Source organism: Ahaetulla prasina, chromosome 6 (genome assembly GCF_028640845.1).
Source record: "Ahaetulla prasina isolate Xishuangbanna chromosome 6, ASM2864084v1, whole genome shotgun sequence".
Taxonomy (NCBI): Eukaryota; Metazoa; Chordata; class Lepidosauria; order Squamata; family Colubridae; genus Ahaetulla; species Ahaetulla prasina.
Window position 1 is genome coordinate 2705297 of NC_080544.1, and position 23195 is coordinate 2728491.

General features: G+C 43.8%; 1 protein-coding gene across 1 annotated transcript in view; it reads left to right on the forward strand.

Annotated features, from left to right (window-relative positions):
- The first annotated feature begins 1240 nt into the window (after positions 1 to 1240).
- MMRN2 (multimerin 2) overlaps positions 1241 to 23195 on the forward strand; it is a 39164-nt gene continuing 17209 nt past the window's right edge. Inside the window, exons 1-4 of the mRNA XM_058188429.1 lie at positions 1241 to 1826; positions 18166 to 18288; positions 20225 to 20331; positions 21344 to 21409. Of these exons, the coding sequence (XP_058044412.1) occupies positions 1594 to 1826; positions 18166 to 18288; positions 20225 to 20331; positions 21344 to 21409 (529 nt within the window). The 5' untranslated portion in view covers positions 1241 to 1593. The remainder of the gene's footprint in view (positions 1827 to 18165; positions 18289 to 20224; positions 20332 to 21343; positions 21410 to 23195) is intronic.

Genomic DNA, 23195 nt, shown 5'->3' on the forward strand with positions numbered 1-23195 from the left:
AGTACATTATTAATTTTATCTCTCATCTTTCTGCTTCTATAACCAGCTTGCAATTAGACAAGACCCAGTCTCCAGCTTTTGGGGTGCAAGGCATCTGACCCCTTGGCTTGAGAACTGAACAACAACAGAATTGGAAGGCAACTTGGAGGTCTTCTAGTCCAGCCCCTGCTCAGGCAGGAAACCCTATTCCATTGCAGGCAAATTTTCATCCAATCTCTTCTTCAAAACTTTCAGTGTTGCAGCACCCACAACTTCTGAAGGTTAATTGTTCTAACAGTCCCGAAATTTCTCCTTAGTTCTAGGTTGGTTCCCTCCTTGAATAGTTTGCATCCATTGCCTTCTGGTGCTTTGGAGTGTTGGAAGAAATATCCATCTGGGTTCAGTTCCAAGTGGGGACAAAGACACTGGAAACATGGAGGCTGCTTGGAAAGATGGTTTAATGGTGGTCAGGATCACATGGCTTGAGATCCTGAACAGAAAAGGGCTGAGATCCTGTGTGCTCCCTGGCTTTATGCTTTTTCTGAGCTTTGAACTTTCTGGGGCACAAGAAGAGTATTCTGATTGGTTGTCAGACTCCCAGGTGGTCTAGGGGTCTTAGCTAACAATGTAGGTTGTCCCTCAAGCTTGCCTGAGCCTTGCCATGTGGTGAGTTTCTGTTCTATTGTGTTGCAAATGATGGTCCATTGACAAAGGTGGGGGGAAATGAATGAGCTTGGTTGAAGCTTTAATGGCCCATTGACAAAGGTGGGGGGTGGCAGGAAGTTGCAGGGAGCTGCTTTGTCTTTAAAACATGTTTCTCCATTTCTCATCCAGGGAAATATATTCTGCCTTTTAAATATTTTCTAAAATATTTCATTCTTCTAGGAGGGGGGTGGGTGCTAAATTCCTACAGGAGAATAGCTTGACTCCCTCTTCCTTGTGGCAACCCCTGAGATATTGGAACCCTGCTATCATGTCACACCTGGTCCTTCTTTTCATTAAACTAGGCATATCCAATTCCAGCAACCATTTTTTTACAGTATATGTTTTAGCCTCTGCTCCCCTAATCATCTTTGTTGCTCTTCTCTGCACTCTTTTTAGAGTTTCAACATCTTCACTCACTTTAGAGAGATAGACTAGCCTTGTAAGCCCCTGCTGCCAAGTCCCAGGCTCTTTTTTTTTTACAATATTCATCTTGGGAATCTGCTTCAGCCCTGAATATTTACTTTTCGTTGCCTCCTAGTTAAAGTTAACATCCTTTTCCTGTATCCCGGCATGAAGGCAGCTGATAAAAAATGCTCTGTGCTGCTCTGTGTTTGTTGATAAGCCCAAAGAAAGTCAAAAGTAAGATTTGCCCCCTCAAATCAACCACGGCTCCTTCCCTTATAATTCACATACAACCATCGCTCACACGGAGGTCCTCATTCACATTGTCATCTGACCCCTGACATTTCCATCAGGGCTGGGAGGGCCAACATGATAAGTTTCCGCCCTTTGTTAGCTGTGCCATTCCTTGTTCCAAGGTTTCAGTGAAAGAAACGAGACAAGGCAGGTTGCAAGAACAGCCTGATTTGAAGATCAGAGAGGTTTCAAGAAGTTTGAGAAGAACTGAAGATGCTAACGACACTCTTACTACTTTGTGGGTCTGTTGGGCTGCTGAAATCAGACCCACATTCAAGGCATCCTGGTTATCACCATCAGAGGCAAGGGCCAGAAGTTCCTCAGATGCCTGCACCTCCACAACTATCTTCTCCAGCGGAGGAATTCTGGAGAAGAGAGTCCATTCAAGATGAAACTGAGGGAGAGATGGAGGACTCTTACCATGCAAGTCATGAATCCAGAAATGAGTAAGTATTTTCCAAAAAATAATCTCCATTGTATCAATCTGCAATTGTTGCAATAGTACCCAACTCTTCATTTTTGAATTGCAAAGAGAATAACAGAGTTGGAAGGGACCTTGGAGATTTTGCTCAGGCAGAAAACTATCATTTCAGACAAGTGGCAGTCCAGTCTCTTCTGAAAAAAACTCCAGTATTGGAGCACCCAGAACTGGGTAGACTTAAATATCTTTTTTTTTTTTTGGGAGAAGGCACTCTGTTAATTCCAGAACTTTGATTGCCTTTCATATCCATAGAATAAGTACAAACATATTGCAGCATGTCAGACTTTTCATCTTGTAACCCTATTAGAATCCCAAAACAAGAAGATAGGGTCCCAAATCTAAATCTCTCATTCTCAAACTTTTTTGTGCTGCTAGAGACCATCTGCATATTCTTGGTGGAACTGGCAAATTACTGAATTCCATCACTTTCTGTCCCACAATCAAAGCACACACCTCATTCAAGCTGTAATAGGCATAGAACACATTGCCTTCCCTGACCTACTGCCAGCTAGATATGAAAACTATCCATCCTCCTTGATGAAGACACTTAAGCGCTACTTAAGTGGGGATATCATTGAGAAAGTCCATTGCCGTCTTCAAATCCATGAAACACAGCTTAGGTTTATTGGTTTGCATCAAATCATTTTTCCTTTCATTCACTTATTTATTTAGTTTGTGGACTTACATACAAAATACAGGAAGACGTTTTTTTAAAAAAGGGGTTTGTTGTTGTTTAACAACCAATTAAAAACAAAATAAAATGGAAAAGAAAATATGCAGTTAGGGCTTTTTTTAAAAAAATAATAATAATCCAGGAGTACATTATTCTTCTTCCTTGATCAGAATTTGGCTTCTGGTCGTAAAGATAGCAAAGCAGAATCTGGCCACTTCCAGATGTGTAAAATTGTATTGATCTGCCAGCAGTAGTTGACTGTAAAAAAAGGTTTGTTTGTCGTGAGAAACTCACTAAAAAGGGATCCTATGTTCCTGTTTCTTATATCCCTGTAGAAGAGGCAGCATAATAAAACATGGTTTAAGGATTTCATGGTGTTCAATCCACAAGGAGATAATTGGTTATTATAAGGATCTCTTTTAACTAGACATCCAAGTCAGCAAGAAGCAGAGATTCACAGCAGGACAGGGTGAGCAAACTTCAACATTTAGAAGTTATTATATACAGTAGTGGCCAAAATTGTGGAAACCTTTTGGGGAAAGTGTATTTTTGAGGTTTGATAGCTAATAACACCACTTTTTGGGGGGAATTTCAAGATAATCATATTCCACTGCTGGAATGGCCTGGGAACAGCCCAGACCTTCACCCAATTGAAAATCTATGGAGCTGACTAGAGAAACTGGATAGTCAGAAGCAACCCAGCTCCATGTTATGATCTTTCTTGCCACGGTTGTTAAGTGAGTCACTGTGGTTGTTAAATTAGTTAAGTTAACCACATTAACATGGTTGTTAAATGAATTTGGCTTCCCCATAGACTTTGCTCGTCAGAAAGTCGCAAAAGGGGATCACGGGACCCCAAGACACGGCAACCGTCATAAATAGGAGTCAGTTGCCAAGATTCTTAATTTTGGCCGTGGGGATGTTGCAACAGTCATAAGTGTGAAAAATGTCATAAGTCCCTTTTTTCAGTGCCATTGTAAGTTTGAATGGTCACTAAATGAACAGTTTTAAGCCAAGGATTACCTGTTGTTCAGGTAGCTCTTGGTTTCCACATAGAGGTGAAGTTGCTTAAGCCAGGGGTCTCCAACCTTGGACCCTTTAAGACTTGTGGACTTGCTGGCTGAGGGACTCTGGGAGTTGAAGTCCACAAGTCTTAAAGGGACCAAGGTTGGAGACCCCTGGCTTAAGATGTTGTGACCTAGGCTTCCTGAGTCTTTAAAACACATGAGTAGTCTCAAAAACCTCTTTTATTGCAACAGCTGTGAATTGCATTCATTCACAGCTGAGTCTCAATTAGTTGCAAAAAGTCCTTCAGGAGATGTCCTTTGGGATAATCACCAACCTTTATCTCCCTTGACACCCTGCCAAAGACCTACTTGGCAAAGCCACATGGATTCCAGAATCAAACAGAGATGCCGGCTGGGAACAGAATTAACAACGTTGCTTTCCTGAAAACTGCCCACGTGCCTTTGCTCCTCTTTTAAGCCTTATAGGAGGGGTTAATCATCTCCAGGCCTTACTCCCGAATCGTCCCTTTTGTTTAACTGTTCATGCCTCTGGCAGCTATGCACATGCGTGCACTAGGAACAGGCTTTTCCTGTTCCTCTGCCTCTCTGCTGCCTCTCTGCTGTCCAGCTCTGGAGGCTCCAGAGTCTACGTATCACTCCTAGATGGCCCTGGCCCCATCTCTGCCTCTGATGCAGAGCCCTCGTCCAGGCCTTCCCCAGACTCCAGGACTGGCCCATGTTCCTCCCCAGCCTCCTGGGAGTCTGATTCCGCTGCCAGCTCCGCAGGCTGCTGGCGGACCACAACGTAAGAGAAGATCTTTAGGTAAGGATGCAAACCTAGTTGGCTCTTCTACAGTATATCCAAGATGCATTTAATTATCATATTTTCATATATGTTCATTCAAGTTTTCATCAGTGTAAATGTTCGTTTTACCTCGTATTTGCAATATTTAGTGAACATGTATTCATTTCTTGCCTTGAATTCAAGGCAGCTCACAGTGAAAAAGAAATGCAGGAAGAAGGACAGATCCAGCAAATGACAGCAGTGTGCAATAGTTTAAAAAAGGATTAAATGAATTAAAATATGTAGGAACCCTGAAATGAGAAAAATCAAGGACTTCTGTATCTCTCTGATTTGAAGATTGACATGCATATTACTTTTTGTTGATGTCAATGGAATTTCACAGTGCTCAATTATGGGTCTGCAGACTGGGTGAGTCAAATCATGATTGTCATATTGGCAGTCGTTGTCCTAGATGCCTTTTGATGGGAATGTAAACAGGTTTCTTCAGAGTTTTCAAAAGAATACATGTACTTTGTGTACTTTTTCTACACTGATTGTCTGTGCCACCAGAACAGGACAATCCTTCAAGGAATGGAGAACCTGAATCTATGCCCTGCATTAGTTCTGGCTCCATGTTTGGAGGACTTTAACCATAATGTTCATGGTAGCCATATCTTCTTCCATTGTACCAACTACTTGATGCCCCTTATCCTCTGGACTGAATCCCTGGAGGAAGACACAAGAAGGATCAGACAAGTCATAGCAATTGCATCTTCTTTTTGATTAATTCTCAACAAAGGATTGGGGCAGGTTAGAGAAGTAACAAGGAGGTCAGAGACCTTGGTGGTAAGCAACGAATCTCCTCCTGGAATGTGAGTTTTAGCAGGCGTTTAATGGATGGAAAAAAATGGCAGGAACTATGGACCCCATCTTCCTCATTTACTAGGACCTCTAGGAATTTATAACATTGCATTTCCAGAACTAAAGGCAGAGAAGAAAAGTTGTGCAGGGTTATCTTCAAGAATCCTAAAAACTATATATTTGAGAGATTCTGAGCACGTCCGCTGGCTCCTACCTGATAAAATATAAAAAAAATCTTGAGGAAAGATGGATGAATGTCTTACAGCACACTTCATTACCAGGCTACTCTTGGGAAACAACCTATTTCTCTGTATTTATGGTCTGTGCTGCTAACGCTTTTGTGATTTCACTTTCAAAAGTATGAATTCTTCTTTGATGGATATAATGGGCAAAACCAGGGAGAGATTATTTGCTTTCTTATGGTCTCTCTCTCTCAAAAAACAAAACAAAACAAAACAAAACAAAACAAAAAAACTCTGTATCCACTCTTCCATAAGACTACAATTTTCCTATGCCAAACTCTGTCAACCCAAATTCTTGCAACACCACTAACAAACCTTGGTATGATGCTGTCACACCAATTTCACGAGTTGCAGTGGGTGTCAATAACCTTCTAGTTGTAATTCATGGGTTTTGTCATCCTCCATGGTGGCTCAGTGCCTAAGACGCTGAATTTGTCGATTGAAAAGTTGGCAGTTCAGCGGTTCGAATCCCTAGTGCCGCATAATGGGGTGAGCTCCTGTTACTTGTCCCAGCTTCTGCCAACCCAGCAGTTCAAAAGCACATAAAAAATGCAAGTAGAAAAATAGGGACCACCTTTGGTGGGGGGGGGGGTAACAGCGTTCCATGCGCCTTTGGCATTTAGTCATGCTGGCCACATGACCGTGGAGACGTCTTCAGACAGCGCTGGCTCTTTGGCTTTGAAACGGAGATGAGCACCGCCCCCTAGAGTCAGGAACAACTAGCACATATGTGCAAGGGGAACCTTTACCTTTTCCTATGAACGTTTAAACTGATGAAAACTTGAATGAACGCATATAAAAATTTGATAATTAAATGCATCTTGGATATACTGTAGGAGAGCCAACTAGGTTTGCATCCTTACCTAAAGATCTTCTCTTAAGCAACTTCTCCTCTGTGTGGAAACCAGGACCTACCTGAACAACAGGTAATCCTTGACTTAAAATAGTTCATTTAGTGACCGTTCAAACTTACCATGGCACTGAAAAAAGGGACTTATGACACTTTTCACACTTATGACTATTGCAGCATCCCCATGGCCCCGTGATCAAAATTAAGAATCTTGGCAACTGACTCCTATTTATGACGGTTTGCCGTGTCTTGGGGTCACGTGATCCCCTTTTGAGACTTTCTGACGAGCAAAGTCAATGGGGAAGCCAGATTCACTTAATAACCATGTCAACATGGTTAACTTAACTAATGGAACAACCGCAGTGACAGAGGGACTCTGGTTGCTGCCCAGCCTATATGATCCAAGAGAATCATCTGCGTACCAACTGGGTTCATCTGATGTGATCCCAAAAGTATGTCTCTAGAACAGGACCACTGCCCTCCAAGATTTGAACAGAACCTACTCTGTTCTACTTCAAGAAATTCCTGAAGGTTCTTCTTCTGGTTCTTAGATAAGGGCAAATGATGTTAACCCTTCAATCTTGGCCAGGCCACGAAACAGACACCACAAGTGGCCATATTATGTAGGCTATAATAACAGGATCTCAAAAGCTTGACTTGCTTTCTCTTTTTTCTTCTTCTATCTCTTCTATCAAGAGTGGGGCAATCTTGAGGGGTTGGGTTTTTTTACATGTCTATGGAGATTCTTGGCCATCCAGGTCATGGTTATCCCAAAGGTGCTTTTCAAAAGGCAACTGGATTTTCTTGAGTTTTTCTTGAAAATGTTTCTCTTCTCATCAGTTTCTTCAGTTCTGGTTTCTTTCTCACACTTTTTTGTTTGTGTTGTCCTCACACTTGCTGCATCTTTTTTTATTTTTTTTGGAGGCCATCTGTGTAGTTTCCTACAAACACAAGATCCCATGGGATCATTTCTTTCTCCTCTTGCAAACCTAATCATCCCTTTTTAGATATCTGCAAAAATCAAAACCCATTCCTGGTATCTCATTTTGTCTCATCTCTAAATTATTATTCAGTATAATTGTTGCCCTTGACATTAACCCGTGTGGTTCTTTGCAGATTGTTTTTGCAATGTGCAGCATTAAAAAAGCCCAAGGTTGTTTTTGTTATTTATTCTTTTCTGATGACAAAAGTTGCCTTTCTCTGCACAGTAATCAAAGAAGCTATTAATTGATGGTATCTTCCATGTGTGAAGTTCTTTACAGGTTTTCATGATTAAACAGTCCCACATTTTATTCATACATTTCTTATTCCAAAAACCTACCATTCTGCCTGCATAAAATCTAAGCAGCTAAGCAATCAACACAATATATGAGCAATGACAGTAACATAACCATCCATTCTGAAGATATTTTCACAATCTTCCAAATTATGGTTCTCCATCAACTCCAGCCCTCATGGTTAGCAAGCAACCATACAGAGTATTTTAACTTACTACACCTGTGTATGGTTTGCCAATTGCACAATGGCAGATAGGACAGCACTCCAGAGTGTTAACGTCATTGCCCAGAGCAGGAGTCGGCAACCTTAAACAAACACTTCTTAGATAAGGGCAAAAGGGAAAACAGAGTCACGAGCGATGACTTAATTAGCTGGCAACTATCAGCTCTGGCAGCAAACTAGCAAACATCTGCCAAGTGTCTCTGTTATCTCTCTTGATCCTGATGAGTCAGCCAAGAAACCAGGAACAAACAGGACTTCAGCTCTAGTTCTCTCTCTCTAAGCAGTTGATTTGCTCACCACAAACTGGTATAGCAGCCCTTGCTGTTTTTATATCCTGTGAGGTGTGGCTCCATGACTCAGCACTTCCTAGGCCTGCCTCACTCCTGCTTCTGTTGTTCCCGCCTCTCCTGCCTACAAAACCTAGGGTCCAGCCAGGCCTGATTGCCATCAGCCGGGTCTGGAGGCGTGGCCTGAGGGGGGAAAGAGTCAGGGGACGGAGGCCTCTTTATCTCCTCCACCTGGCCTGCCTCTGGCTCCTGGAGCTGAGCCAGGGAAGCCGGTGCTCCAGAGGTAAGTCCTGATGGCCCTTCCCCCTCACTTTCTGAGTCCCTTTCTGGCAGGGGGCTTGGTTCGGGGGGCGCAGACACAATAGGATCATTGGTTGCCCTCTCCCCTCTTTGGAACAGCTTTATAGCTCCCGCTGCCTTAAGAAAGTTTAAAACATCCATCTCATCCTGGGCACCCTTTTTTTGAACTATTACTATCTGGCAGATGGTACAAAGTGCAATTACAATAAAGTAAACTAAACTAAACATGGAAAATGTAGTCCAAAACAACAGGGATGCCAGCTTGAGGGGCGCTAATAGAAAGTTTCTTGCTTGCATTTAACCATGTGGTCTCTTGTTGCTATAAACGAACACACTCAGATCCAACTAGCCTTCTGATGGATGACTATCCCCTTTAGGGTGTTTGTGTAGGACCACTGGCTAGGCTGCATGCACCTTAGATAGAAATTCATAACTGCAAATAGGGGTGCTTGCAGTTAATTCTGGATAAGAGGCAGAAGCTCCAGACTTTTTGTTTATGGGACTCTTCAAATTCTTTTCATGATTCATTAGAATCATCATGTGAGATAAATGCGATGATCTAAACGTGGTTTTTCATATATGAACATAGTGACGATGCTGAAATGGTCTCTCATGTAGGCATGTGTAGGCGTGAGAATATAATCAGTGGAAGCAATTCAATGGCCAGATGGAACCATAAATCAGCTGTATATAAATAAATCCAACCTAAGTCCACTTTTTCCCATATAAGGTCATATATAGCATTATCCTACTGACCGTAATCTCACCACAGGTGGTTGAATGTATAGCTGCAGGAGGAGAAGGGATGTCCTATTATTTCTAGCCATTTCATCTTGGTTTCACGATCCCCGACAGACTATCCGGGAGATGTTTAAAAAAAGCAACTTTGTAATGTGACCGGATATAAGGAAGTTCTATACAGTAGCAGCAGGAAATCTTTGAAGCTGCCCCTTCTGTCTGTCACCCGAGTCTGCATTAAGCAGAGGTGCAAGAAAGGCATGTTAGACAATGAGGCTTTCCATCAACCAAAGCTTCTCATCTCACACCAAAAACAGAACAGAGCTCTAGGTGGGCTGTTCCAGTTATGAAATGTCTATGAAGATTCTCAATCATCTAGGTCACGGTTGCCCCAACCGTGGTTTTCCAAAAGGCAAGTGGACTTTGTTTCCCCCCCCCCTTGAAAACATTCTCTTCAGTTCTGAAGAATTGAACTGAGGAAGATTCTTGGATGAGAAGCGAAAAAATCCAAGAAAATCCTGTTGCCTTCTGGTCACCAGAATGCTATGAGAACCTCGGTGTTTTGAGTTTGTAGCCCTTGGACAGAACCAACAATCGGGTAGAATGCCAGATGATTGGGATAGCTTTCCCAGTTGGTCATGGAGATCCAAATGAAACTCTGCATGGCTTGTGAACAAGACTAAGTGGCTGGTAAGAAGACCAGTCACAAGCCAAGATCCAAAGGAAGCCATAAACTGTTGAGGCTGTCAATTCACTCTAGGAGCAGATCTGAGTCTCCTCTAGCAATGAGACACCAAGAAATGGTCTTATGACCCCAATTTCTTTTAGGTGGTTTTGGTAAGAGCTGGCTGATGTCCAACTCATTAGGTAGACCATTAGGTGGACCATGAAATTAACTCCACAGGATGCCTACTACTACTTTTTTTATTGTTAGTTGTGAAGTCGTGTCCAATCCATTGCGACCCCATGGACAACTTTCCTCCAGGCCTTCCTGTCTTCTACCATACCTCGGCCAGAGTCCATTTAAGCTCATGCCAACTGCTTCCAGCCACCAGCCACCTCATTCTCTGTCGTCCCCTTCTTCTTTTGCCCTCAATCATTCCCAGCATTAGGCTCTTCTCCAGTGAGTCCTTCCTTCTCATTAAGTGGCCAAAGTATTTGAGTTTCCTCTTCAGGATCTGGCCTTCTAAAGAGCAGTCAAGGTTGATCTCCTCTAGGACTGACCGGTTGGATTGCCTTGCAGTCCAAGGGACTCACAGGAGTCTTCTCCAGCGCCAGAGTTCAAAGGCCTCAATTCTTTGGCACTCAGCCTTTCTTATGGTCCAACTTTCAAAGCCATCCATTGCAACTGGAAAAACCATCGCCTTGACGATAGATAGATAGATAGATAGATAGATAGATAGATAGATAGATAGATAGATAGATAGATAGATAGATAGATGATAGATAGATAGATAGATAGGTAGGTAGATAAATGGATGAGATAGATGAATCCTTCCTGTCCTCTACCATCCCCTGGAGTCCATTGAAGCTCCCGCCGACTGTTTCAGTGACTCCAAACAGGACTACCTGAAGTTCAGGAAGGCCAGAAATGGGCCTGTTTCTGGCCTTCAGAGGGCCTCTGGAGCCTGGGGAAGCCGTTTTTACCCTCCTGGAGGCGCAAAGAAAGCCTCAGGAGCCCAGGGAGGGCAAAAACACTCCTCCCCCACAATGGTGCAAGAGGCTGACTAGGCCACACCTATCATGGCCATGCCCACCCAGCAACTGGGCAGAGAACCCCTTGCTAAAATTTACCATGGCCATGCCCACCCCTGCTCAGTGCTCTCTCCAAACTCTTATCATTCTATCAGAAGTTCGATGGACAGACAGACAGACATCATGGGTTGGGTTCAGCTTTTAATCTTAACAAAGTTGGAGCCTACTTTTAGCCCAAAAAGACATTTTGGAACCTGAGACTTATGGTGGCCAAGCAGTCTTCTTCTAATCAAATCCATTTGCAGTAATGAATCTTGACTTATTAGCTACATGTCAACGTTCTCCAATTCTTCAAGAGGAGCGAAGAATTTAGTAGCAACTGTTCCATGCTTCTCATTTTATGTTCTAGTTTCACTTTTAAAATGGTCTTTCTTTCAATCTCAGTCTCTCCAAAACGTCTCCTTTCCAGAAACTTGTATTGCCAGATGGCATTATTTTCTATCTATTCCTTTAAGTCTGACCCAGGATCTAGGATCGGACTTAGAACTGTAAGCTATATTCATCCTGAACAGTTCCAGGATTCTCCCCTTGGTGTGATAATGTGGGCAAAGAAGGAACTAAGCCAAGTTTTAGAAAAGAGAAAATACTGTGAAAATTAGAACTAGAACTAGAAAAATTCTAGTGTTGAGGACAGTCTTGGACTCCTATCAGAAATCAAAATTTCATATATATATATGGATAGGGTGGCTCAGTGGCTAAGACACTGAGCTTGTTAATCGAAAGGTTGGCAGTTCAGCGGTTCAAATCCCTAGTGCCACGTGAGCTCCCGTTACTTGTCCCAGCTTCTGCCAACCTAGCATTTCGAAAACACATAAAAAATGCAAGTAGAAAAATAGGGACCACCTTTGGTGGGAAGGTAACAGCGCTCTGTGCGCATTTGGCATTTAGTCATGCTGGCCACATGACCATGAAGACATCTTCAGACAGCGCTGGCTCTTCGGCTTTGAAATGGAGATGAGCACCGCCCCCTAAAGTCAGGAACAACTAGCATGCATGTGCAAGGAGAACCTTTACCTTAATCTTTAGGGTTCCTGAAGATCTCATAGCCTTTCTTAGAAACTGCACACTCAATATATATATATATATATATATATATATACAGTGATCGGTCTCATTTGAGACAATGTTGAATCCACATACAGACGGGAGGTTGAACAACTAGCCTCGTGGTGTGACTAGAACAATCTGGAACTGAACACACTCAAAACCGTAGAAATGATGGTGGACTTTAGGAGAAACCCTTCCATACTTCTACTTCTTACAATACTAGACAACACAGTATCAACAGTAGAGACCTTCAAATTTCTAGGTTCTACCATATTGCAAGATCTAAAATGGACAGCTAACATCAAAAACATCATCAAAAAAGCACAACAAAGAATGTTCTTTTTGCGCCAACTCAGAAAACTCAAACTGCCCAAAGAGCTGCTGATCCAGTTCTACAGAGGAATTATTGAGTCTGTCATTTGCACTTCTAGAACTGTCTGGTTTGGCTCTGCAACCCAACAAGACAGACACAGACTTCAACGGATAGTTAGAAGTGCAGAAAAAACAATGGCTACCAACCTGCCTTCCACTGACGATCTGTATACTGCACGAGTAAAAAAGAGGGTTTTGAAAATATTTACAGACCCCTCGCATCCTGGACATAAATTGTTTCAACTCCTACCCTCAAAACGATGCTATAGAGCACTGCCCTCCAGAACAACTAGACACAAGAACAGTTTTTTTTCTGAACGCCATCACTCTGCTAAACAAATAATTTCCTCAACACTGTCAAACTATGTACTAAGTCTGCATTACTATTAATATTCTCATTGTTTCCATCACCCATCTCTTTCCACTTATGACTGTATGACTGTAACTTTATTGCTTGTATCCTCATGATTTATATTGATATTGATTGTTTCCTGATTGCTTATTTGTACCCAATGACTATCATTAAGTGTTGTACCTTATGATTCTTGATGAACGTATCTTTTCCTTTATGTACACTGAGAGCATATGCACCAAGGCAAATTCCTTGTGGGTCCAATCACACTTGGCCAATAAAGAATTAATTCTCTTCCCTTCCCTTCCCTTCCCTTCCCTTCCCTTCCCTTCCCTTCCCTTCCCTTCCCTTCTCTACTCTTCTCTACTCTTCTCTTCCTCTTCTCTTCTATTTATGGTTGGTGTAACTGAATTGATGATTCCTAGCTAAGAAGCTCATCTAAAATGTTAATCCTGCTCCTCCAGTGTGGACAGAAACCTGAAGTGGATTGGTGCATTCATACAACCTTGGACATTATTGTGATTTTAACCAAGAATGCTGTTCTTCATAGGACACCAATGGGCTCCTGCCTAAGTCTGTAGCTCAGAAACAGAAGAGAACTTGATGGTTGCAGAGCAGCAGCGATCCCTGGTCCATCATTTATTCAATTCAATCCAATGTAGTCAATGATGTCCACTTAGCTTTCTTACAAGAAGTGTAAGCCACCATGTGTAAACCACCTTCAGCCGTCTTAATTTTGCAACCTCCCTGTGAGATACCTTAAGCTGAAAGTATGGGCTGGTCAGACATACTGAATGGGGGTAGAATAACAAGAGTTGGAATCCCAAGGGTGCTTTTTCAGGAGGCAATTGAACTTTCTTGTTTTGTTTCCTTTGAAGATGTTTCACTTCTCATCCAAGAAGCTTCTTCAGCTCTGACTGAATGGTGGGGAATGGAAGGATTTATATTTCTTGCAGGCAGCTGGTCATTTGCATCCTTTTAGAGGGTCCTTGAAGCACGTGGAGGTTGACCAGCTGTCTACAAGGAATATAAAAAAGGTGTGAGAAAGAAACTAGTACTGGAGAAATTACTTGGATGAGAAGAGAAACATTTTCAAGAAAAACTCAAGAAAGTCCATTTGCCTCCTGAAAAAGCACCTTTGGGACAACCATGACCTGGATGATGGAGAATCTCTACAGACTCCTAACAGAGTTGGAAGGAACCTTGGAGATGTTCTGCTCAAGCAGGAAACCCATACCATTTCAGACAAATTCTTGTCCAGTCTCTTCTCAAACATCTCCAGTGGTGGAGCTAATTAAGATGTTTAGTTTGGTTTGGTTTGGTTTAGTTTAGTTTAGTTTAGTTTAGTTCACCACTCAAAGCCCTAAATCAGGGGTCTCCAAACTCTAAGTCTTGTGGACTTCAACTCCCAGAATTCCTCAGCCAGGGGAATGCTGGAGTTGAAGTTCACAAGTCTTAAAATTGCCAAGTTTGGATTCCCCTGCTCTAAATGATAGATTAGTTTGCTTCTTACTTGGCTTGAGATAATAGACCAGTCTTGGATCTATTTGGGTGTATTTGGTCTGGGATTTTTTTACTTTTGATCCTGGATTAAGGAAAGCAAGCAAGATGCTGACTCAGGAAGCAAGAGCCGGTTTGGGTTGGGGGACGACGAAACAATTGCAGGAAGAGAGAACTGTCTGAAAGGAGTTTTCCTTTCCTGAAAGAGAGCCTGTGCTTGTGGCTGGCAGGCTTCCCAAAACATTAAGCCTGTTTCAGAATAAAGTTATGCCAGCCAAGTTGGCAACATGTACATTTCCATTTGCATGAGAAAGTAGATGAAGGGATAAAGTCGGGTGGGGAGAACTTAATGGGCGCACAGAAACATTTTCAGCACAAGCAAAGCACATGGATGCAACTTGGGAATCTCCTCTTGGGGGCCCATTTATACCAGAATATTTTTCCTTTGTAAAAATATTGAATTTCTGATCAAGCCCCAGGTAGTGTCATAAACCAAGAGTCCTTCATTTATGCTGGAGAGGACAGGAGAGAAAGAGAGGCTGGCTGATAGATATATGCAAGTGGGAATTGATGGACTTTGCATTTTACTTCGGTTTTAATCATCATAAGTCTCCAGGACTGTTTTAGATGGGATTGGCAAGAAGGCACTGCATAGGATTCCAGTCTATGACTGATTTTCAATCTTAAATTCAGATCAATCTGAAATTTTGATCATTTTTCTTTCACTTTAATAAGATAAGAGAGATGAGAAGTGTGTGTGTGAGAGAGACAGAGGGGGGGGAGGGAAGAAAGAAAGAAAGAAAGAAAGGGAAGGAAGGAAGGAAGGAAGGAAGGAAGGAAGGAAGGAAGGAAGGAAGGAAGGAAGGAAGGAAGGGTGAGTGGGGGGCTGGACTAAAGATCTCCAAGGTCCCTTCCAACTCTGTTATTCTGTTGAAAAAATATTTCTCTTGCATTGAACTTAATTCTGGATGATGACTACATGGACCTGTCCATGCAATTACTGGGCAACTATATGCTCACCAAGTTCTTGGTGCTCTCTGAAGGTTCTTGCAAACATTTCATGGCTGAACTAGGTAACACCTTCAGTGCTGTTGGGAGTGAGGTTTGCTCTTTGTTTATATACTACTGGCTTCCTCTGTCAGTGTTGGTAGGAGTCGTTTGGTGGTTCCTTGATTAAGCTGTTTATGAGTTGGTAGTATCCTGACTGGGTTTATTGCTATTTATTGATGTTTACTGCTTGGTGTTAATCTCTGTTTATAAGGGTGTTGATTGTTGGTCGAGATGTTGTGGTCTTTTAGCTTAATCAAGGAACAGCCAAGATCACTCCCACCAACACTGGTAGGGCTAGCTACCTGCATATAAACAGAGAGCAAACTCCATTCCTTTCTAGTAGTACTTAAGATCTTACCTAGTTGGGTCCTGAAACATCTGCAAGAAACCCACCAAGCTCAGAGAACACAAAGAACCCCACAGTTCAACCCTGGGTACAAATACCCTCTTCCATTGGTAGATGCTCCATAGGGTTGCGATGGGTCTGACACGACTTTGCAACTAACAACAACAAATTGGTAGATGCACTTGTTGTATTGTTACTTTGTTCTGTAACCATTTTTAAACTTCTCAGTTTAGCTAACAACCCTGGCTCCATCTTCCATCCAAGTGCTAACCAAGTTCCAATTCGCTTAGCTTTTTCAAGATCAGTTCCAGGGCACCAGACATTTGCAACGTATATGCCTCTTACATATATGCATTCAAACATCCATTATAAATAAAAATTTCAGGGACAGGGTTCATGGCAAAAGCCACCTTAGATTGTATCTTGGTTTGGGGTTAGTTACCAGCTTCAGTTGCAAAGCTCCAGTCTCTACCACATAGCCACAAACACAACTCTGCCCCACGTCCATTTCCCCTCAGGGGCCTTACACACTTCCCGTTGTTTTGTCCACTCCACCTCCAAAGCAGAAACTTTCCCATGTAAGGAGGTTATCAGAACCTCAGTTCCTCAACTCCCACGTCACGAGAGTAAACTCCACCGGCCATTCTTCGCAGGGTGAAGTCCTTTCTATTCTTAGGAGGCCCACACCCAACGTCCATGCAAGTCCTCAGATGCAGGCCTGGGTAAAGGGCCCCTGACCTTTCCCAGTTCCTCTCTGGAGGCTTGTATGAGGACTTCTGTTTTGATTCGCTCACCTGCCCTTTTAGGAGAAAAGAGTATTTATATCAGCACAATGAGCAGGGAACAAAATGCCCCCGCTTTCTTGGCATCTTGGCCACAGTTACTGATCCAGGACAATTCTGGGTGGAACTGCCTTCTCATGTTTTCCAAAACACCAACGCTTTGGGTGAACAGAGATCCTAACACAATAGATTGAGCCACTCCATGTGGGATCAGCTGAGGTGGAGATCAGAATGCTGGGAGTTAAAAGAGCCACTCTGTGCAGTGGTGAAGGTACCAGGCTAGAAACCATGAGGTCTAGTCCTATCTTAGGCATGAAGCCTAAGCATGAAGTGATCTTGGGCCAATCACTCTGTCTCAGCCCTAGGAAGAAGCAGGCAAACGCAAACCACTTTTGAAAACCTTGCCAAGGAAGCTGCAGATACTACTTTAGGCAGTCACGTGGAGCCAAGTTTGACTCAAAGACCCACCACCAGCACCACTATCCAAAAATGGTTAAATGCAGAAAGTCTCATTTTTGCATACGAGCTCAGTCTTTGGTATCTCAAGTTAGGCATTGCTTCTTTATTAATAATTGTTCATGTTGTTTTTTAATAGGTACTTCTTGCAAACAAATTATATCCAATTTTAATTTCTCTAGTTTGGAGAGCCTACACTCGTGATGGTGAACCTATGGCATGCATGCCACAGAGGCATGCAGAGTTTTCTCTGTGGGCACGTGAACTGTCACCCCAGCTAAGCTCCACCGCACATGCACACGCACCTCCCACTGGCCAGCTAAATTTCGGGACTCTGCCGTGCATGCGCGGGGGGTGCAGTGCATGTGGGAGACACACACATGTGTGCAGGGAGGTGGGGGGTTGTGCACACATGTGTGGAGGGCAGGAGGGAGAGTGGGGGTGTGTGGCGTGCCCCCCCATGGCCCATTTTTGGTCCCAGGAGGCTGCAGGGAGGCCTGCTAGGCCCAAAACAGGGCACGGGTGTGTGGCACACGTGCATACATGGGGATGGGGGAAGTTTGGGGGTGCACCTACGTAAGGGGCAGGGTGTGTGTGGGTGTGTCATGCATGCATTGCCTTATGGGTGCCAGTATGCACAGGCATGCGTAGTTGTGCATGAGCTTTTGGAATGCAACAACAAAAAGGTTAGCCATCACTGTCCTATACCATTCCAGACAAATGGTTGTCCAAGCTCTTAAAAATCTTCAATGATGGAGCATCCACAACTTCTGAAGGCTTTTCCCATCTTGAAGGTCTTGAGATATTTGATTGGGGTTGATCAGGTGACTAGTTCAAACATGTAGAGGAAACCAGGTTGAGGAGAGATGATGCACAAAGTCCTAATCTGGTTGACTCTGTGCTTGGAGACCTTAGTTTCTACTGGGTTTGTACCACTGCACCAGAGGCAGAGAAGAAGGTCTTGAATGGTCTTCCAAAGCAGCAATATGACAATTTTCCCCCTTAAGGACAGAGAATGTCATTAATTCTTTTTCTGGGCTGCCACAAAGAAGAGGGAGTCAGGCTATTCTCCAAAGCCTCTGAGGGCAGGACAAGAACCAATGGGTGGAAACCAATCAAGGAGAGAAGCAATCTAGAAATAAGGATAAATTTACTGACAGAACAATTAATCAACGGAACAACTTGTCTTCAGAAGTTGTGGGTGCTCCAACACTGGAGGTTTTTTTAGAAATTTTGGACAGCCATTTGTCAGAAATGGTATAGGGTTTCCTGCTTGAACAGGGGGTTGGCCTAGAAGACCTCCCCGTCCAACTTGTTATTCTATTAATGTGCTTGGATGAATGACTTCGTGATTTCCGAGATCTGTCTTGGCAAATTCAATCTGTTCTCTCTTTTCCCTTAGGAACTGGTGCTCCTCTGTTCAATATCGGACTGCCACGTATGTTGCAGTTTGCAGGACAGAGAAATACATAATCAGGTCCCAACAACCATGTCCGAATGGAACTCCAGACTGCCAGAAGATCATGTACGTAGTGCCATCTTTCCTTCTTAAGGGGGAGTCAACCCAGCATTTAAAGCAACCTTGCCTGTTGCCTGTTGAGATCCAGTGTCAGGTGTCTCCCTTGACATGGAAGAGAGCTTCCTTCCTCTCCTCAAAAAGGGGAATGGGACAGCTTGCCACAGCCAACTCACCATGGCCATCTCACCATGGCCAACTCACCATGGCCAACTCACCACGGCCAACTCACCACGGCCAACTCATCACGGCCAAGTCGCTATGGCCAACTCACCACGGCCAACTCATCTCGGCCAACTCACCACGACCAACTCACCATGGCCAACTCATCATGGCCAACTCACCGTGGCCAACTCACCACGACCAACTCACCATGGCCAACTCACCGCAGGACAACTCAATGCGGGACAATTTAACAATTCTATTTAATTATTTAAAATAAATAAAAATTATTTTAATTTTTGCCATTCACATTTCATTCTGTCCCTCCTTTTGCATCCTTTCTTTAATGATTCTGTTCCTCCATTTCTTTGATCTTAGCATAATCCTTGTTCTGCAGTGAGTTGTCCTGTGGCAAGATGACCATGGCAAGTTATCCTGCAGCGAGTTGGCTGTGGCAAGTTGGCCATGGCAAATTGTCATAGATACCTCAAAAAAGACTATCCAATGTAGCTTGAAGGTTTCTCATGAGTGAGGAAATATCTGAATCACGCCTTATCAGATCAGCTCCACTGTAGAACCCAGCTGAACCCGAATAGAAACTCATGAGAAAATTTACCAAGAAAATCAAATTTGATGAGTTCATTACTGACAATTTTCCCTATGCAAATGATCTCAATTTGATTCATTAGCATTTCACCAGAAATGGACCCTCCAGCCATGCTGAGACATAGATCTTCAGTTGCAGCAGCAGTTTCCATGCTGCTGCATGGAATGAGATTCATTGGCAAATGTTCAGAGAAGAATTTCAGAGGAGAAATTAAAAGAATTTCCCAGAAATCCAGAGACCACATCTTAGTCTTGTCTCTCGTTTATGGCCACGAACATTTATTGTCCCAAATGAGGAATGCTCCTCTCTTTAAAGGCATCCTAGGATTGGTTAAAATCAATGGTCTTGATGGCAGGCAGTTCTAAACTTTCTTTAGGGCAGGGGTGTCAAACTCGATTTCATTGAGGACCACATCAGGGTTGTGTTTGACCTTGGGGGGCTGGGGTGGGCATAGGCAGGGTGGATAGGCCAGCTTGATGTCACTCATGTCACAGATGCCTGGGGCGGCTCGAGAGCTCTGCCAGGGAAAATGGCTCCTGTTTTCGGCTGCCACGGCCTCCTGTAACCCTCTGCCAGTGAAAACAGAGCACGTGGCCCTCCCAAGCTCTGTTTTCACTGGCAGAGGGTTGCAGGAGGCTGTCGCAGCCAAAAACGGAGCTCAGGAGCCTATTTTTCCTAGCAGAAGCACCGCGGGCCAGTCCTCCGTTATTTCCAGGGTGGCCCATGGGCCAGGTCTAAGCACCCCACAAGCCAGATCTGGCCCCTGGGCCTTGAGTTTGACACCTTTGCTTTTGGGCATATTTAAGCTTCAAGTGGATAATTTTGCAGAGAAAGGAAAAGATGGTGCCCAGAGAGGCTGTGTCTCCAAAAGCTCTCCAAGCAGAGAATGGCCTTTTGCAGAACCAGATTGATGGTTAAAGAACCCTGTGTCTTTCAGCAACTGGGTTGGCACCTACAAATGAAGCAAATGAAGCACCTACAGATGAAGACTAGATAGCAGCAAAGAAGCAGAGGGAGGAAAAAAAATATCATAGTGGCACTTGGATTTCTGCAGATAGCTTTTCCCTAGCCAAAACTTCTGATAGGACCCCTAATTGCTACAGTCCTTTATCAGGGTATGAGATGAGGCTTACTTCTAATCTATCAATCTTTCCTTTCTTCTTCTTCTTCTTCTAGGTACAGAACAGCATTGAAGCCAGTCTACAGGATAAAAGAGAAAGTCATAAGCTTTTTAGAGTGGAAGTGCTGCCCAGGTTATGTAGGCAAGGATTGTGAACAATATGGTAAGAATATAAGTAGCCTTCCGTAGTTGGGTGCAGTCTGTGTTATCAACTAATCCACCAGATTGGTGAAATCAACCAGATTGGCCAGTCAGGTCCAATTATCTGGAAGGTTGAGAAACCAAAAGGGACTATTGAGAAAGGTCTCTGCTGGGTCATAAGCAGGGTTGGGATTCAGCCAGTTCAGACTGGTTCGGGCAAACCGGATGTTAATTTTAATCTGGTTTGCCGAAATGATAGTTGCAAGGACTGGCTGACCCCGCCCACCCTGCCCCTCCCAGGAGTCTCCACACGGCCTGTTTTGGATGTCAGGTAAGTGCAGTGCCTGCACGAAGGCTTGGGGAGGGCAAAAAACAGCCCTACTGGAAGTACTGGACATTCAGAAATGAGCCTATTTCCAGCCTCTGGAGGGCCTCCGGAGGCCTGGGGAGGCTGTTTTCGCACTCCTGGAGGTTTGAGAAAAGCCTCCGGAGCCTGGGGAGCACAAAAACGCCACACACACACACACACACACACACACACACACACACCGCCATGGTGCAGGAAGCCGACTAGGCCCTGCCCCCATGGCTATGCCCACCCAGCAGAGAACTGGTGGCTAAAATTTTTCAATCCCATCCTTGGTCATAAGTAGCAGAAGAGCAGAGAAGATTGCAAAGCCACAAAGGTCCTTCCTTCCTATCTATCTTCCTATCAAATTCTTCCGAATTTTTATCTCCGTCTCGAAGACTTTCTTGTCCCCTTATAATATGAAGATCCTGACCTTCCTAATAAGTAAGGATGGTCAAAAATACAAGAGAACTATTTTTAAGGAGCAGAAAAACCTGAATTTTCTGAATTGCAACTAGGTGTTCTCTTAACACTATTGCATCAATGGACATATTAGTATTAGGAAACAGGCTGATCTCTGGGATGACACACAAATAAAAAATGTCCTTTAATAATTGTGGGGTTTTTTTTGTGTGATAAATTGGGGGGAAAGGGAAAATAAATGTCTTATGGAATTGATTTGCAGATCCAGCTCAGAATCCAGTGAGTACCAGTCAGCCTGAACATTGGGAAGAAGCATTCTCAAACCACAGTAGGTTTCAACTCATCCTTTATGGAAGAATGTATCTGTGAAGCTGCTAGTGATTAAGTCCATAGTTGTACTTCCCATCTTCATTGTATGCACGGAGTCTATTTCTGAAGCTTCTTCATTCATACCACCTGCTGTTTTTCAGATATGTTAGACCAGGGGTGTCAAACTCAAGGCCCGGGGGCTGGATCCGGCCCACGGGGTGCTTAGATCTGTCCTGCGGGGATGCCCTGGAAATAGCAAAGGACTGGCTGGAGGTGGGCATCACATACCATAACAACCAGTTTGCCCAGCACTGGAAATATGAATGCATGTGTCACAAAACACAGGAATTTGCTTGTGTGTGCCATCCACACGTGCGTGCAGCATCGAACGATACAGCGATATAGAACAGGATTGCAGCCATGTGGGTGGGTGGGGGTGGGCCCATCCGCAGGTCGCAACTACCGGTTCGCCCGAACCAGTCCACACTGGCAGCGGCCCACCACTGGGACTGGCCCGTGGTGCTTCTGCCAGCGAAAACGGGCTCCTGAGCTCTTTTTTCGCTGGCAGAGCGCTTGGGCTACCACAGACGCCCCCGACATGTGCTACATCGAGCTGGGCACGTCCACCCTGGCTACACCCAGCCTGGCCCCCAAAGGTCAAACACAACCCTGATGCGGCCTTCAATGAAATTGAGTTGGACACTTTTGTGTTAGACTTTGAACAGTCTTCTCCTTCTGCTACCTCCAGCTTTTTAAGCCAACAGTATCTACAGAGTCCTTAATTGCCCATTAAAACCATGCCTGAAAATTACAAACATGTTTATCTCTTTTAACTGCTCACCTCTGGGCATTAGCAAAATAAGAACAACGGAAGAGAAAGGCAGTAAGAAAAAATAAACAAGATAGAGATGAAGGCATTCCATGTGCCAATGATTTTTAAAAAAATAAATCATAATAGTGTGTTTTGGAGTGTACACTTTTGTTCAAGGGTATTGTACACACAGATGATACAAACAAGGACTTTAAAGTGATCTGAAGCCTACATAAATTATATTGCTGATTTGAAAATGTATTTCTTAAATGTGTTCCATATTGATTGACAACTAAGCTACATTCCTTGCTCTTTTGAAATTCCATTTACTGCAAGAAAAATCAGTATTCTTCTTCCTTCTTTCTATTAGCAACATGTGTACATGGTTTTTTTTAAATCTGGAGGTTCACCTTCCATGCTAAATTATATTTACCGTATTTTTTGGACTATAAGACACTCCGAAGTATAAAACGCACCTAATTTTTGGGAAGGAAAACAAGGGGGGGGAAATCTGCCTCTGCCTCCCAGCAATTTACCTCCTTGCAGCAAACAGCAAACAGCCTGGTCAGCTTCAGCACAGCCTGATTTAGCACACCTGCCACCACCCATCGCTGCTGCCACCTATCACTGCCTCCGCACATCTAGTTTTTGGCCTTTGCATGCCCCATTTTTTGGCCTTCACCATTTTTGGCTCATTGCTGCCCCCGCTGCCTATCCTCACTGCCTGGAACAGGCCAAATGCAGGACGTGCAGAGGCCAAAAATGGGGCATGCGGAGGTGGTGATAGGTGGCAGCAGCAATGGACGGGACAGCGGTGATGGGTGATGGCAATCCCTGCAGCCCGGAACAGCTGATAGGTGGTATTCCGGGAGGCTGATCTAACTATCAATCAGCTGCTTGTGCTAAACCAGGCTGTGCTGAAGCACACCAGTCTGTTTGCTGTTTGCTGCAAGGAGGTAAATTGCTGAGAGGCAGAGGCCAAAGGGTGTGGATT